Raw genomic sequence first — 13244 nt, forward strand, 5'->3', positions numbered from 1 at the left:
AGCGTGAAAGAAATACCATGTCTGGATAAAACTGCCTTATTTTCCTCAGAGTATCTCCCACCTCTCTTCTACTAATGAGTCAGAGAAAAACAAGCAAAATCCGGAAACACTCTTCTAGGCCCACCTAAAACCCTGGCTCATGTCCCCTCTCACAAAAATGACCGCCAAACCCACCCATTTTTTAAACAGTCAGCTTGGAATGATCTTACATTTCAGAGGCTGCATCACTGAACTAGTCCGTGGCAACGTCGGTCCTACTGCTTTCACTGTCTTCTGACAGATCCCAACTGTCGCAACCCAAACTGATCACGCGCCAAACCTCGGGGATTGTTAAGGCAGCAAAAAATGCCAAGAGCAGCGACGCTGCAGTCCAGGTTCTTGAGCTGCAGTGACTTGGCCAGAGGCTCCAGTTCTCACTTCTCAGACTTGTGCTCTGCTACGTGCTATCTCCCATTTAGACAAAAAGCCACTTGAAACCTGGTCTTCCAAAAGCCCCAGTGCTCTCTCTAGGAGGTCTAAACACCTGTACCGCAATGACAAGCCACGGTTCATAATGATGACCCAGAGTCTGCCAGGTACTGAAAAGGCTTTTAAATGGAATAAAAGTCAATCATGTTTAATATATTAAAGCATGGAATAGGGAAACAGCAAAAGGCTACAAGCTTTCAGCTATAAGATGAATAAGGCCTGAGGATCTAATGCAAAATCATGGTGACTAGAGCTGATAAAAAATTGTTGTGTATAAGTAACAATGGAAAAATGAATATGCACAACAATATAAAAACTTTGTAACATTAGTGAGAAATCAGAAAGCAAAGGCTGCATATACGGTTGCAATTCTGTAAAACAAATTAGAGATAGAAAAACTATTAAAAGTAAATCAAATTGTTAAAAAAGTGGCTAATAAAAAAGTAGACTAAAATACCAAAAACAAAAGCAAAAAACAGCAAGCAAAGCTTTTTTCCGCCTTAATATGGTGCTCAGGACTTGCTCATTAATGTTAACTGTAGCCTACTCTTCTCAAAAAATTTCAAGTAAACATTATGCCATTGCACTCTTAAATAATTAAATAGGTAATTTTCCGATCAAGGAAGGGGTTTGGTCGTTTGAACTTGAAAGTCAGCTAACAAGCTTGCAATATTTCACGTTAGTATTAATGTGAAAAGGAGAGCACACGGTGGCAAACTTCATATTCCAATTTGAAAGCTTAAGTTCAAAGGTAGTATTTCCTTAGGGGCGCCTGGGTGGCTCAAAGTTAGGTTAAGTGACCAACTCTTGGTTTCCACTCAGGTCATGATCTCATGGTTCCTGAATTCAAGCCTGCTTGGGATTCTCTGTCTCTCTCTCTCTCTCTGCCCACCCCCCTCAAATAAATAAATAAATACATTTTTAAGTAACATTTTCTTGAAGAATTTCCATGATCAACTAGTAAACAAAATTAAATATAATCTTTCCCACATTTCAGTGATAAAAGCCTTCGCCCTATTTATGCCAGGATGCTTGAAAATGCTTTGCTCTTGACATTACAGATTGTACATTACTTCTCTTTAAATCTGAACTCCTTGAATATTTGTTGAAATTAACACATGTGAGAAATACTTTAGAATACACATCGTGTCAAATCTTTGAAACTCCTTGTTTCTTCTTAAGGAAAGGCATTTATTCTGATATTTATTCTCTGATTAAGAGGCCCTTTGAACCACTTAAACATAAGGCTGCTTAGTTTGACAGATAATTTTACCTGACCAAAATGGTAAAATACAACTGAATTTTTTTTAGAATAGAATAGAAACAGAGCATTTTAGTTATAAATACATTTTGTTGCTGTCATTTAAAAGTTGTTTAGAAATAAAGACCGGTACCTTGTTACAATTATTTTCTTAAAAGGACTGAGCTATTCATGTCTGATGTGTATAATTTTCAGCGTGCAGCCACCATTTGGTCAAATGGGTCAGTAATATATATGATCAGAAGTTAAAGGTATTTATATTAAGGCATTTGAATAAACGACTTATTTTTTAATGTTATAAAGTTATAGTCAAATAAAGTATTTATAGTATTTGTTTAATGTAATCACTAGTCTAATCATTTATTAACTTCTAATTTTATATATGATATGATAACACTAATAAAAATTCTGTTTGACAGAAAAAACCCAGAAAACTGAAGATCTGATTCCCCAACTACAGAAGGGAAGGGAGCAATTAACTTCAATAATCTCACAAAGCAAAAATGGCTTTGGACTCCACTCAGAAATGCACTAATTATTAATAATCAGTAAAACTAAAGTTAGCACATTTACATTCTTCTCCCCAGCCTAACCGATAGGATAAGAGAAAAAGGCCATTGGCTAGAGCAGTCACAAACAGTGTGTTAAGAGTCTTGCCAAATCAGGGCCTGGCACCCTTTTCAAGCACTCCCAGCTCAGAAGTTATAACTGGAGCAGACTGTACACATACATTTGGCCCACAGTGGGGAAGCCAGAAAGTGTCTTTTAAAATTGTGAATTCACTGTCAGCGTCTTAAAAGCAGAATATTTCGCATAAAAGTGCAGATTTCCCAGCTTACCTTTTAAAGGCGGGGATCTTAGCAATATCAAGTCTACTTCCCATTTATCCACAATGAACTGAATTATAGTTCCCCTTTACAAGAAATAATATTAGAGAAAATTTTTGCTCTAGAGAGAGGAATGGCAAGCATTTTAGGGTTTTTGTTTTTTTAACAGAGTAAAACCTTTTTTTTTTAATTTAAATTTTAGTTAACACATTAAGGTTTTATCAAGAGGTAAAATTACGGATATCATTACAGGTACTTAAACAAGAATGAAAAAAAAGATAAAAATCATTAGCTCACAAGCTATAAAATAAGAGGGCGCTATAACCATGTATAATGGTTACACACACACACACACACACACACACACACACACACACAGGCTATTCTATCAAATCATGTTATACACATTAAATATGTATAACTTTCATTTTAAAATATGTAAATAAACCAAAATAACTACCTGGGAAAAGAAAAGAGTTATATTAAATTAGTAGAAGCAGGAAAAGATTTTTTTCTTAAACTATCAAGCTTTTCACTTCTGTGTAGTTACTAAGATAAATTGCCAAGAAATACATGTAAGGAGGACAAAACCACCATCACAAATATGAGGCTAACAGAATTCAAGTTTTTAAGAAAAAAAGGTGTATACATTAAACTGTTTGTATCTACAAAAAAAGAACAAGTTGTTAAGCAAATTAATAAAATGAGCAATATTTCAGAGCAAAGACTTTTGGCAGCCAGCTTTCCAACTCCACATGCTGAGATTCCTTGATCTGACAGAGGGCAAGACAGGATTGCTCTAAGGCCAGGTTTGAGGCCCAACGATCTGGAATACTTAAGGACTACAAGAATTAAAGTCATTCAGAAACAGCTATTTAAATACAATCAGTGGGGTGCCTGGGTAGCTCAGTGGGTTAAACATCTGACTCTTGATTTCAGCTTAGGTCAAGATCCTGTGTTAGTGGGATCGAGACCCACGTTGGACTCCTTGCTGACAGGCTCTTCGCCTGCTTGGGATTCTCTCTCTCCCTCTCTCTCTGCCCCTCTCCCTTTCCCTCTCTCTGAAAATAAATAAAGGTTTATCAAATACAAATAAATACAATCAGTAACATGCTAAATGTAAATCAATATCTCTTCATTTAAAAACTAACTTTTTGGCTAGAAATACTACCTCTCATCTGCTTCAAAGTGCCTGAAAATCAGAACAGCACCGGTCTATGTGCAAAACAACACCAATCCCAGCAAGGGAGAGAAGGTGTCAAAGAGGAAATCAGGTTGTTAGATCCGTCAGGGAGTATATGCTGTTTGGGGTTCCTTCATTAAGACAAATGCTTCGAGGCATCTCTATTGGACAATCTTTCCTAAATTCACTTCCCCATGAATGTGAAAGCAAAGGATAAGCATTTCTTCAAAACAATGCCATGGTCCAAATGTTTAAAATCTATTCAGATTCCTCTGAGTAACCACGTTAGTGATACCTTGCTAAGTAATATGTTCTATTGTTCAACCTTCAAAGTCTACCTAGTACTACATAGATTCACCAAAATAAAAAGAAAACTTTTAAGACTGATTAGGAATATCTAAATATGGGCTAGGTATTAGATGGTTTTAAGGAATTATTATTTTTTAATGTTTATTTATTTTTGAGACAGAGAGCGAGCCCGCGCACACGTGAGCGGGGAAGGGGCAGAGACAGAGGAGGACACAGGCTCCAAAGCAGGCTCTGCACGGGCAGCAGTGAGCCCAATGCAAGGCCTGAACTCATGAACCATGTGGTCATGACCTGAGCCAAAATCAAACGCTCAGACGACTGAGCCACCCAGGCACCCCAAGGAATTATTTATTTTATTAGGTATGATAATAGTAGAGTGAATATGAAAAAGAGATTCTCAGGGGTGCCTGGGTGGCTCAGTTGGTTAAGCATCCAATTCTTGATTTTGGCTCAGGTCATGATCTCCCGGTTTGTGAGATCGAACACTTCATCGAATTCTGCCCTGCTTGGGATATTCTCTCTCTCTCTCTCTCTCTCTCTCTCTCTCTCTCTCTCTTTCTCTCTGCCCCTGCCCCACTCTTTCTCTCTGTCTCTCAAAAATAAACATTAAAAAAAAAACCAACAAAGAAATTCTCAATTAGAGATGCATACTGAACTAAATGACATGGATTTGTTTTTAAATAATTCAGGGGAAAAAAAGGAAGGAAAGGGGGCAATAAAGCAAAATTGGCGAATTACTGGTAATCGTGGAAACTGCTGGTAAGTTCCGCGGGGGAAATTTTTCACAGAAAAGTTTTTTGTTTTTTTTTTTTAATCAGAGCATATCAATACACACATTCCAAAACAAATAGCTATTTTATGCTACAATTAAGTTCCTAACTTTCAAACAGCTAATGTGTGAGCCGTTAGTCGCAAGACCGAGACACCACAACCACTGCATGCAATACACTCACGCGGGTCACATCTGGGATAATGACGTCATCCACCTCAGAGACCACGCTCCCCCTACGATTGGAGCGACTAAAATAATCGGCGGCAGAAACCTTTCAATCAGAAAAAATGAGAGGCTTTAAAGGTTACGAAAAGAGAGCAGAAAAGGTAAGAACATTGGCATATGAGCGGAAAACTTTTTAGGTGCTTGGTAACGTATCATGAAATGAGGAAACGGATGCAATTAACATCCTCAAAGAAGTAGAAAAGAAATGTAAAGGGTTCCTGAACGAAATCACAGCTCCCTGAAACACGCTTTTATTCACCTTCGCCAGAGTTCGATACTGCAGAGATCACTTACTGCCGGAGGGCCAGCAAAGGTAGCGTGTGTGGCACATACATCATCCTCACTGGGAGGGTCCCCAGAATAGTGTTTCCCTAAAACCTCTACCGTATTTCAAATTCACAGTTCGTCACAGTATCAACTCTGTTGAGCACCTGTATGCTCGACGCGGAACGATTTGCAGGGTATCTACCGCACTTTCAGCCCATTTCTACACTTCCTTCCTTTTCACATTCCTCAAGACCAGGAACCGTGGGACAAAACAATGACAGAACTACACTGGCCTCTTTCTGGGTTCCCCAAACACTGTGTCTTGTCCCACCTGAGACTTTGTCACTGGCCTACAAAGCTCTGCTCCCAGCTCTTCAGGCAGCTGGTTCCTCCCATTACGAGGAGGAATGTCTCAGCTCAAAGGTCACTTTCCTTGGGGAAGCCTTCTCTGACCACCCCGTCCAAAGGGACTTGCACACACACACGCGCGTCCCTTCACGTTCCCTGTCCTGTCCCTGCTTTTCTCTTCACAGTTCCCGGGGTTACTTTCTTTTTATCTTCCTTTGCTTGCTTATCTTCTACTTCTTTCACAAGGATATAAGCTCTAGGAGGTCAGAAACCCAGTCTGTGTGGCCCACCAGCACTTTACTCCCTAAACATTTGTTGGATTAATAAAGGAGTATTTTTTACCTCACTCATCAGCTTTCCTTACCTCAGCTCTGTCTGACTGCCTTGCTTAAAAACTCTTCCCTTCCAGGAATAGAATTTGGAAGTCCATCCACAGAGACAAAAAAGGCTTACAATGTGAAGTTTTGCTAAGGGCAACTGCAGTCAAGCAACAGTATTTTTATTCACACTAATAGTAATACAACTTAGATTGACACATACCTAATATCTGACCGGTTCCCACCGTCTCCGAATTGCGGTAGGTATTTTCCACATACTGATTCATTTAATGCATATATTAAGCCCTCCTACAAAGACAGTCACTAACATCCCCACTGCAAATAAACTGCAATTAACACAACTAAGAGGCTGTGGAAGTGGCTCAAAGCCAGGCATCGTGACTTTCAAGTCCCTGCCCTTTCAACGCCATCGCTCTCCCAGGGGCTTTCAGGTGGCCTGGCTTGTTTTTTCTCCTTCAGCTGTGAGTATGAGCTCTAGCGGGCTCGCCAATGGACCACAACTGCCTTCATCAGATCACTGCATTCTTGGCCATAAATCTCACAAACATTTGGCGTTCCTCTTCTCTAAGAAAACTTCACGTCTATTACAATCTTTCACAAAACACGGTTCTTTTTTCTAGCTCGAAGCTGACATACCATCCTTAGCAATGTAACTTTCAAATCAGTTCTTATATGTAGCAAAAATGCCATCAGCTCTCTGTAAAACTTCCAGCTTCATCAAAAAGAATAATCTGAAATTATTTAATTTGTAGTCTAACCCAGCTATTTGTTGCCTCTACAATTATTAAGCTAGTTGAATTCTAAGACCAGAATTTTTAAGTTTTGCCATCAACAACTCTTAAAAAGCTCACAGGTCTTAAAAGATATGTAAACAATAAACAATACATCTTAAATACACAGCGAAGAAAGCAACTGATGGCAACATGATTTGTGATCCACAGTTATGAGTTTTACACAGAGCGGAGCATTAATTTTGCTTGAGAAACTTGTCTGTGGTGAACTGTGCACATAAATGCATGTGAATGAAATAGCAACAAAGTATAGAAAGTGAAAAACTTTCAAATACGCAAAGACTAGCACATCAGGGGTGTGAGCAGGCAAGTTACTAATGAAAGTTTCCACAGCCCCCAGAGAATACGCAGTCGCGGGAACACATTTCTGAAGGCAAATTATTCATATAAGCAAAATCTGAGGAAAATGCTCATTTTGCCAAATGCAAATTTCACTTCCCGATAGATTTCACGTGATCATACGCTGGTGCAAGTTTAAAATTCATTGTATGTGTTTGCATGCAAACCACGCTCACCACACTGTCCCTTCGTCCGTGACTGGCACGACCAGAAGACCCAACGCTTGCACTGCCATCGTCGGTAAACTATGGACGGTAAAAGCAGATAATGAAAACGAGGCGATTTCACTCCAGGTCTCACCTGACCGTAAGCACGTTAGGTAAGGTTTCGAGAAGCATGCAAATACTATACGTGAGCATCTAATTGGCACCATGTATCACGCACCATCAGACAGAAAAGGGACTTCAAGGTGTAATAAACTATCCCTAAAAACCAACAGACGTTTCCAAAGAGCACACAGAATAAAAGGCTACTTTATCTTTTATTTAAGTTACAGAAGAAAAGAGGACAGGAGTGAGGGGCTGGGGTATAAACAGACCAACCAAAAGCAGCTAGGGTTTCATGCTTTTTAAACCCCCAGGCCCCTTGGGATCCCGCCTGGGGTCAGTAAGCGTACTTGACGTTTCAGTTTGGGAGAGAAAATACATGAATATCTTCTGGGGAAATAACGTTAAGCCAAAGAATTGCCTACCAGCAAGGACACTGAAATGATGATTCTTAGTCTCCTTTATTCATGCCTATGCAAAGAGCGGAGCTATTTCTAACATCACCCAATAGTTTTCTTCCTATTTCACCAGCCCTAGAAGACTCCTCTTCCACAGGTGAAGGTTACCTCCATTCTGGCATCACTGAGGAACCATTCTGGCATCACTAAGATAATAACTCTGAACCCAACGTCCAAATGAAATAGCATGTAGCTAGCACACAAGGACAAGATTCTATGCTTGACTGAAAATACATTACCGTAATTTTGTTTGCAAGGGGTCATTACATTGGTACATTAAAAATGCTACCAGGCCCAAGAATTGCCAAGTGGAATTTTGTTATGGAGTAAGGTAAAAGTAAACTCCCCACTTATATCAAAAAACCTTCATCTCCTTAAACATTCCTGTGCACATTTTTGTTAAGAAAAGGAGCAGAATTCTTGAGAAGTGCCACTTGGAAATGGCAGGGGAACAGAGTCAAACACATATATAAAAGAAAACCTATGTAGTCCACTTACTCCATTCCACAAAAACAATCTGTATCGAACGTTAAGAAACTGCTTTAATAATTTCTCCTGCACGCCTGGGTGGCTCAGTCAGTTAAGCATCTGACTTTGGCTCAGGTCATGATCTCATGGTTCGTGAGTTCAAGCCCCACACTGGGCTCTCTGTTGTCAGCACAGAGCCTGCTTAGGATCCTCTGACGCCCTCTCTCTCAAAAATAAACATTTTTTTTAAAAAAGTAACTTCTCCAATTTTGACATTGTCAAGAATAACAAGGTAGTTCTTAAAGTCATCCTTTGCCACTGGAAAAGTAAATTAGTACAGTCTTCTTGGTGGGCAATACGGCAACGTACATAATTTTAATGTATATACTCTTTGACCCCCATCATGTTAGGATTAGCAATTTACCTGGCATGAGATCTACTCATATGTACACAAAAATAGACTTGTGTAAGAAAGTCCACTATGCAAGTGTTTAGTAACCAAACTCTGGCAACCCTAAATGTCCATGGGTAGGGGAGTGGGAAATACAAACTGCCAGTTATGTGATGACTAAATCGCAAGGATAAAAGCTAGAGCATAGAGAATACAGACAATGGAACTGTAACAGTGTTGAACAGTGACAGATGCATTGTGGCAAACACAGAACGTATAGCCTTGTCCAATTACTGTGTTGCAAACCTGAAAGCAATGTAACACTGGATGCCAACCATACTTCAATTTAAAAACAAAAAAAGAAAAGCAGTACCCGTACCAAAACATAAAATATATCCAAGAAATCCTCAAAAAGAAATGCACAATTCATGCACTAATGAAATGATAGATTGCCATTAAAAAGGAAAGTGCTGACAAAAAAAACCTATCTCCAAAAAGCATTCAGTAGAAGAAGGAACATAGTTTACTTTTTAAAAATCTTTTAAATGTCAAGGGTGCCTGGGTGGCTCAGCAGGGTGGGCATACAACTCTTGATGTCAGCTCAGGTCACGATCTCACAGTTTGTGAGTCTGAGCCCTGCACTGGACTGACAGCACAGAGCCTGCTTAGGATTCTCTCTCTCTCTCCTTCTCTCTGCCCCTCCCCTGCTTGTGCTCACACACGATGCACTCTTGCTCTCTGTCTTAAAAAATTAACATTTCCAGGGGCGCCTGGGTGGCGCAGTCGGTTAAGCGTCCGACTTCAGCCAGGTCATGATCTCGCGGTCCGTGAGTTCGAGCCCTGCGTCAGGCTCTGGGCTGATGGCTCAGAGCCTGGAGCCTGTTTCCGATTCTGTGTCTCCCTCTCTCTCTGCCCCTCCCCCGTTCATGCTCTGTCTCTCTCTGTCCCAAAAATAAATAAAAAACGTTGAAAAAAAATTAAAAAATAAATAAATAAATAAATAAAAAATTAACATTTCCAAAAAAGATTTTAAATGTCAAAAAAAGAATGAAATATATCTTTATGTATGGATACAAAAAGAGACTTTAAGTAAAGAAAACAAGCTGAGGCACAATCTGTATACATATACATACTGGCCAAATAAAGGACACTCACGCACGCATAACGTATCTCTGAAAGGATATACGAGGACAGAGCCTGCGTTTGGGGGAAGAGAAATGGGGGAAAGTGTCAAGGGATTTTTAATTTGGACTTTCCTTAAGCTGATACCACTTTTATAACTTTAAAAAATGTTTAAAAAATGTTTTGGGGCACCTGGGTGGCTCAGTTGGTTAAACGTCCGACTTCATGATCTCACAGTCTGTGAGTTCGAGCCCCGTGTCGGGCTCTGTGCTGACAGCTCGGAGCCTGGAGCCTGCTTTGGATTCTGTGTCTGCCTCTCTCTGTTCCTCCCTGACTTGCACTCTGTCTGTCTGTCTGTCTGTCTCTCTCTCTCTCTCTCTCAAAAATAAATAAAGATTAAAAAAAATTTTTTTTAATAAAATAAAAAATGTTTCAATATTCCAGAAAGATTAGGGGATTAGAACTGTCCCAGTTTTGTCTTTTATGTAACAATTTTTAGAAGCTGGCTTGTGTTACTACTTCTCCTTTCACAACACTGATCCCCGAAGTGCTGGCAGGCAAGTGAAATGGCTCAAAGCAGGAAGCAGAAACAGAGGGAGGGGAGAAATTCAAGATGATCAACCCATCTTTTGAATTATCACCACTAAAAAGACAAGAAGTTCACATAAATGACAGTACAACATTTTTTAAACTTTTAATGGCATTGGTTCCAGACTCATTTATGAAATTATGTACAAAGCCACATTCGTACAGAAACCACCAATTAGGACAAATTAGTACACCTGAGTTTGCGCTCTGACGGCCAATGATAATCCACGCACGAGAGTGAAACACACATCCTCAGTCTTCTGAACCGTGAGTACAGGTTAATTAAACAACCCCAAGTGTCTACAAAGCATGCAAAGAGACCAGACAGCTCACCACAGGACTGCTTCGGGCCGAACTCGTTCTTGAGGAGTAGGAACTGTATTCGGATGGCTATAAAGTTTCCAAGAAGAAAGGTTTTACAATAATGGCCAGCTCCCTTTCCTGCTGGGAATACATTAAGGACCCTGGACCCTAAGTGGCTGCTGGCTCCCAGAGGGAAGGTGCTGGCTACTCCCTGGTCTGGAACCCTACCCCCCCCCCCCCCCAACCCTTCAGACCCAGCATGGCTAGGCAGGAGGCTGAGAAGGGGAAGGGGATGCCCGGAGGAGCACTGCTCTCATCCTCTTTCTGCGGGACTAGTGAGCAGGAAAAGAGGTTCCTCTGCCTATGTTCCCTTCAGACTTTGAGCCATGATTTCCGGCAGGCACTTGCTCACAGCTTGGGTGAGAGTCACAACTGGCTAGCTCATGGGTCACTGCTTACAGAGCAACTGCAGGTCAGACGAAATGACTTTTCCTTTGTAAGGGAACTGTGCCCACCTGCACATCACCCTCTTCACCACCTCCCTCCGGTTGGACTTACAGTTCGAGACCCATAAGGGTTATATAATCCACCGTCATACAATGACACCTACAGAACAGAGAAAATGCCATTTGTCTATTGATTCAGCATCCAAGTTGTTTGGAAAATGTCACAACGTCTTTGCAGTACTCAGTTCCAAAAAAGCGTCAAAGAGTGGTATCTCAGGTGAGAACACCCACTGATATGCGTGAAGCCCTACATCGATCCCATTAAAACTTCAAGCTCACGCTTCGTTTAAATAGCACCTTTAGTTACAGTGTTTCTTCCCATCATTGTGTTACGAAGCTAGGAGAAGGAACACTTATGAATTTATTCTCTGAGCAGAAAAGGAAAGCGAGAGACAGAAAGCATTTCGCCCACCGGCAACCATAAAACGAAACTACAGAGCCCTAAGGGGCCGGTCTACGAGAACAGGCCCCAGCAAGCAAGCGACAGCTCGAAAGCAACCGGCTCACAAGTCGCACGTTACACAGAGCTATGGCTTCCGCTTTCTAGTCAGCTTGCTTTGTTAGAGCCTGGTATTAATGTGGCCAAGGCCACAGCTGTCCCAAAGAAAGACATGGCCGCTGTGCATGGGCAGCCATCTCACAAAAGTACCCAAGTGAAGTGGGGCCCATGCAGGTAGGCCTTCTCTACAGGAACCAATCCTAAGCAAGGGCCTACCAGCAGCCAGCCGTATCTGGAAAATAGGGGCCTTTTTACTACCATAAAGTTTTGCAAGTTAAGCACAGGCAGCACATCCTGCAGGACACACAGCATCAAAGCCATGTGTCCCCGACTGTTGTGGAGGAAAGCTGTCAAGCCAGAGTCAGCGCCATGACAGGGGCTCCCCGGGAGTACACACACTGGAAGAGAGCAATACGAACCAGACTGGTACTTCTCAGCAGACCAGAATCTGCAGTGGAGGAGGCCTATGAAAAAAGTGCACGATCTCACCCAAAGAAAAGCAACTGGTAGCGATGAAGGCAACACACTTCTCAGAAAGTACTAACCCTGTTACTCCTTGAGGTCGCCAGAGGGTCACTACACAGGGAAGAAGACTGTTAAGAAACAAAAGCAAAACAGAACAACGTAACTTAGCAAAACAAAAGAACTGGTCTCCCCAACACGAAAGCAGAAGACGCGTTTATTCTATACTGCATAATTTATTAGCAATTCCTGAGTGCTTAAGGCAGTTAAGTAACACACAAGTGAAAAAAAATTAGTCATTAGAAATCTTTTTGAGGGCGCCCGGGGGGCTCACTCAGTTGGTTGAGCCTCTGACTTTGGCCGGCTCAGGTCATGATCTCACGGTTCACTAGTTCGAGCCCCGCATCGGGCTCTGCACTTTGGGCTCGGAGCCTGGAGCCTGCTTCGGAGTCTGCGTCTCCCTCTCTCTGCCCTGCCCCTGCTTGTGCTCTCTTGCTCTCCCACTCTCTCTCTCCTCTCAAAAACGAATAAACGTTAAAAAAAAGTCTTTGAGTACCCATCTTAAGGGGTAAGTAACAAAAACACCTGGGATGGTTTTCCATAAATGGGTTAAGTCCTACTGGGTTTCAACAGTAACGTCAGGAGGTAGTGTGGCAGCCCAAGAAAACACTCCAGGAAAGGGGGTCACGGCACAGGGTCTGTGGAGGACGGTGGCCACACGCAGGTCGCCGGTAGTTCCTGGGACATTCTGTGATCTCACAGTAGACTCCTGATGGGCTTAGCCTGACTGCTGAGGAACCAGGTAAATGAGCTCCAAGCCATCACTATAAACACTGTTTTCCAAATGGATGAGAAACCCAGTCTCTCAAAACAAGCCATGGACCAAGTGCCTTAGTTTAATCAGATAAACTGTAGTGGTCACAACAAAGCCCAAGCACCGACAAGGCACAGCACTCTCAAATGGAATTAAATCTTTCTTTTTCTGACGTCATTTGAAAATATAATTTTCAGTTCCTTTTCCCAAGCCCATCAGACAGGGCAAATAAGAGTAAG

The 13244-nt window shown here is 41.5% G+C and overlaps 1 protein-coding gene across 10 annotated transcripts in view; it reads right to left on the reverse strand.

Annotated features, from left to right (window-relative positions):
- The window catches only part of LRRFIP2 (LRR binding FLII interacting protein 2), a 105080-nt gene that overhangs the window by 39383 nt on the left and 52453 nt on the right, over nt 1-13244 (reverse strand). Inside the window, exons 10-15 of one of the 10 annotated variants that reach the window (XM_047875059.1) lie at nt 12275-12322; nt 12149-12193; nt 11283-11330; nt 10755-10811; nt 7305-7373; nt 5002-5091 (exon numbers count right to left, since the gene is read on the reverse strand). The exons of the other annotated variants lie outside the window; for them this stretch is intronic. Coding sequence (XP_047731015.1) covers nt 5002-5091; nt 7305-7373; nt 10755-10811; nt 11283-11330; nt 12149-12193; nt 12275-12322 — 357 coding nt within the window. The remainder of the gene's footprint in view (nt 1-5001; nt 5092-7304; nt 7374-10754; nt 10812-11282; nt 11331-12148; nt 12194-12274; nt 12323-13244) is intronic. 10 annotated transcript variants of the gene reach the window in all.

Source organism: Prionailurus viverrinus, chromosome C2, assembly GCF_022837055.1.
Source record: "Prionailurus viverrinus isolate Anna chromosome C2, UM_Priviv_1.0, whole genome shotgun sequence".
NCBI classification, from domain to species: Eukaryota; Metazoa; Chordata; class Mammalia; order Carnivora; family Felidae; genus Prionailurus; species Prionailurus viverrinus.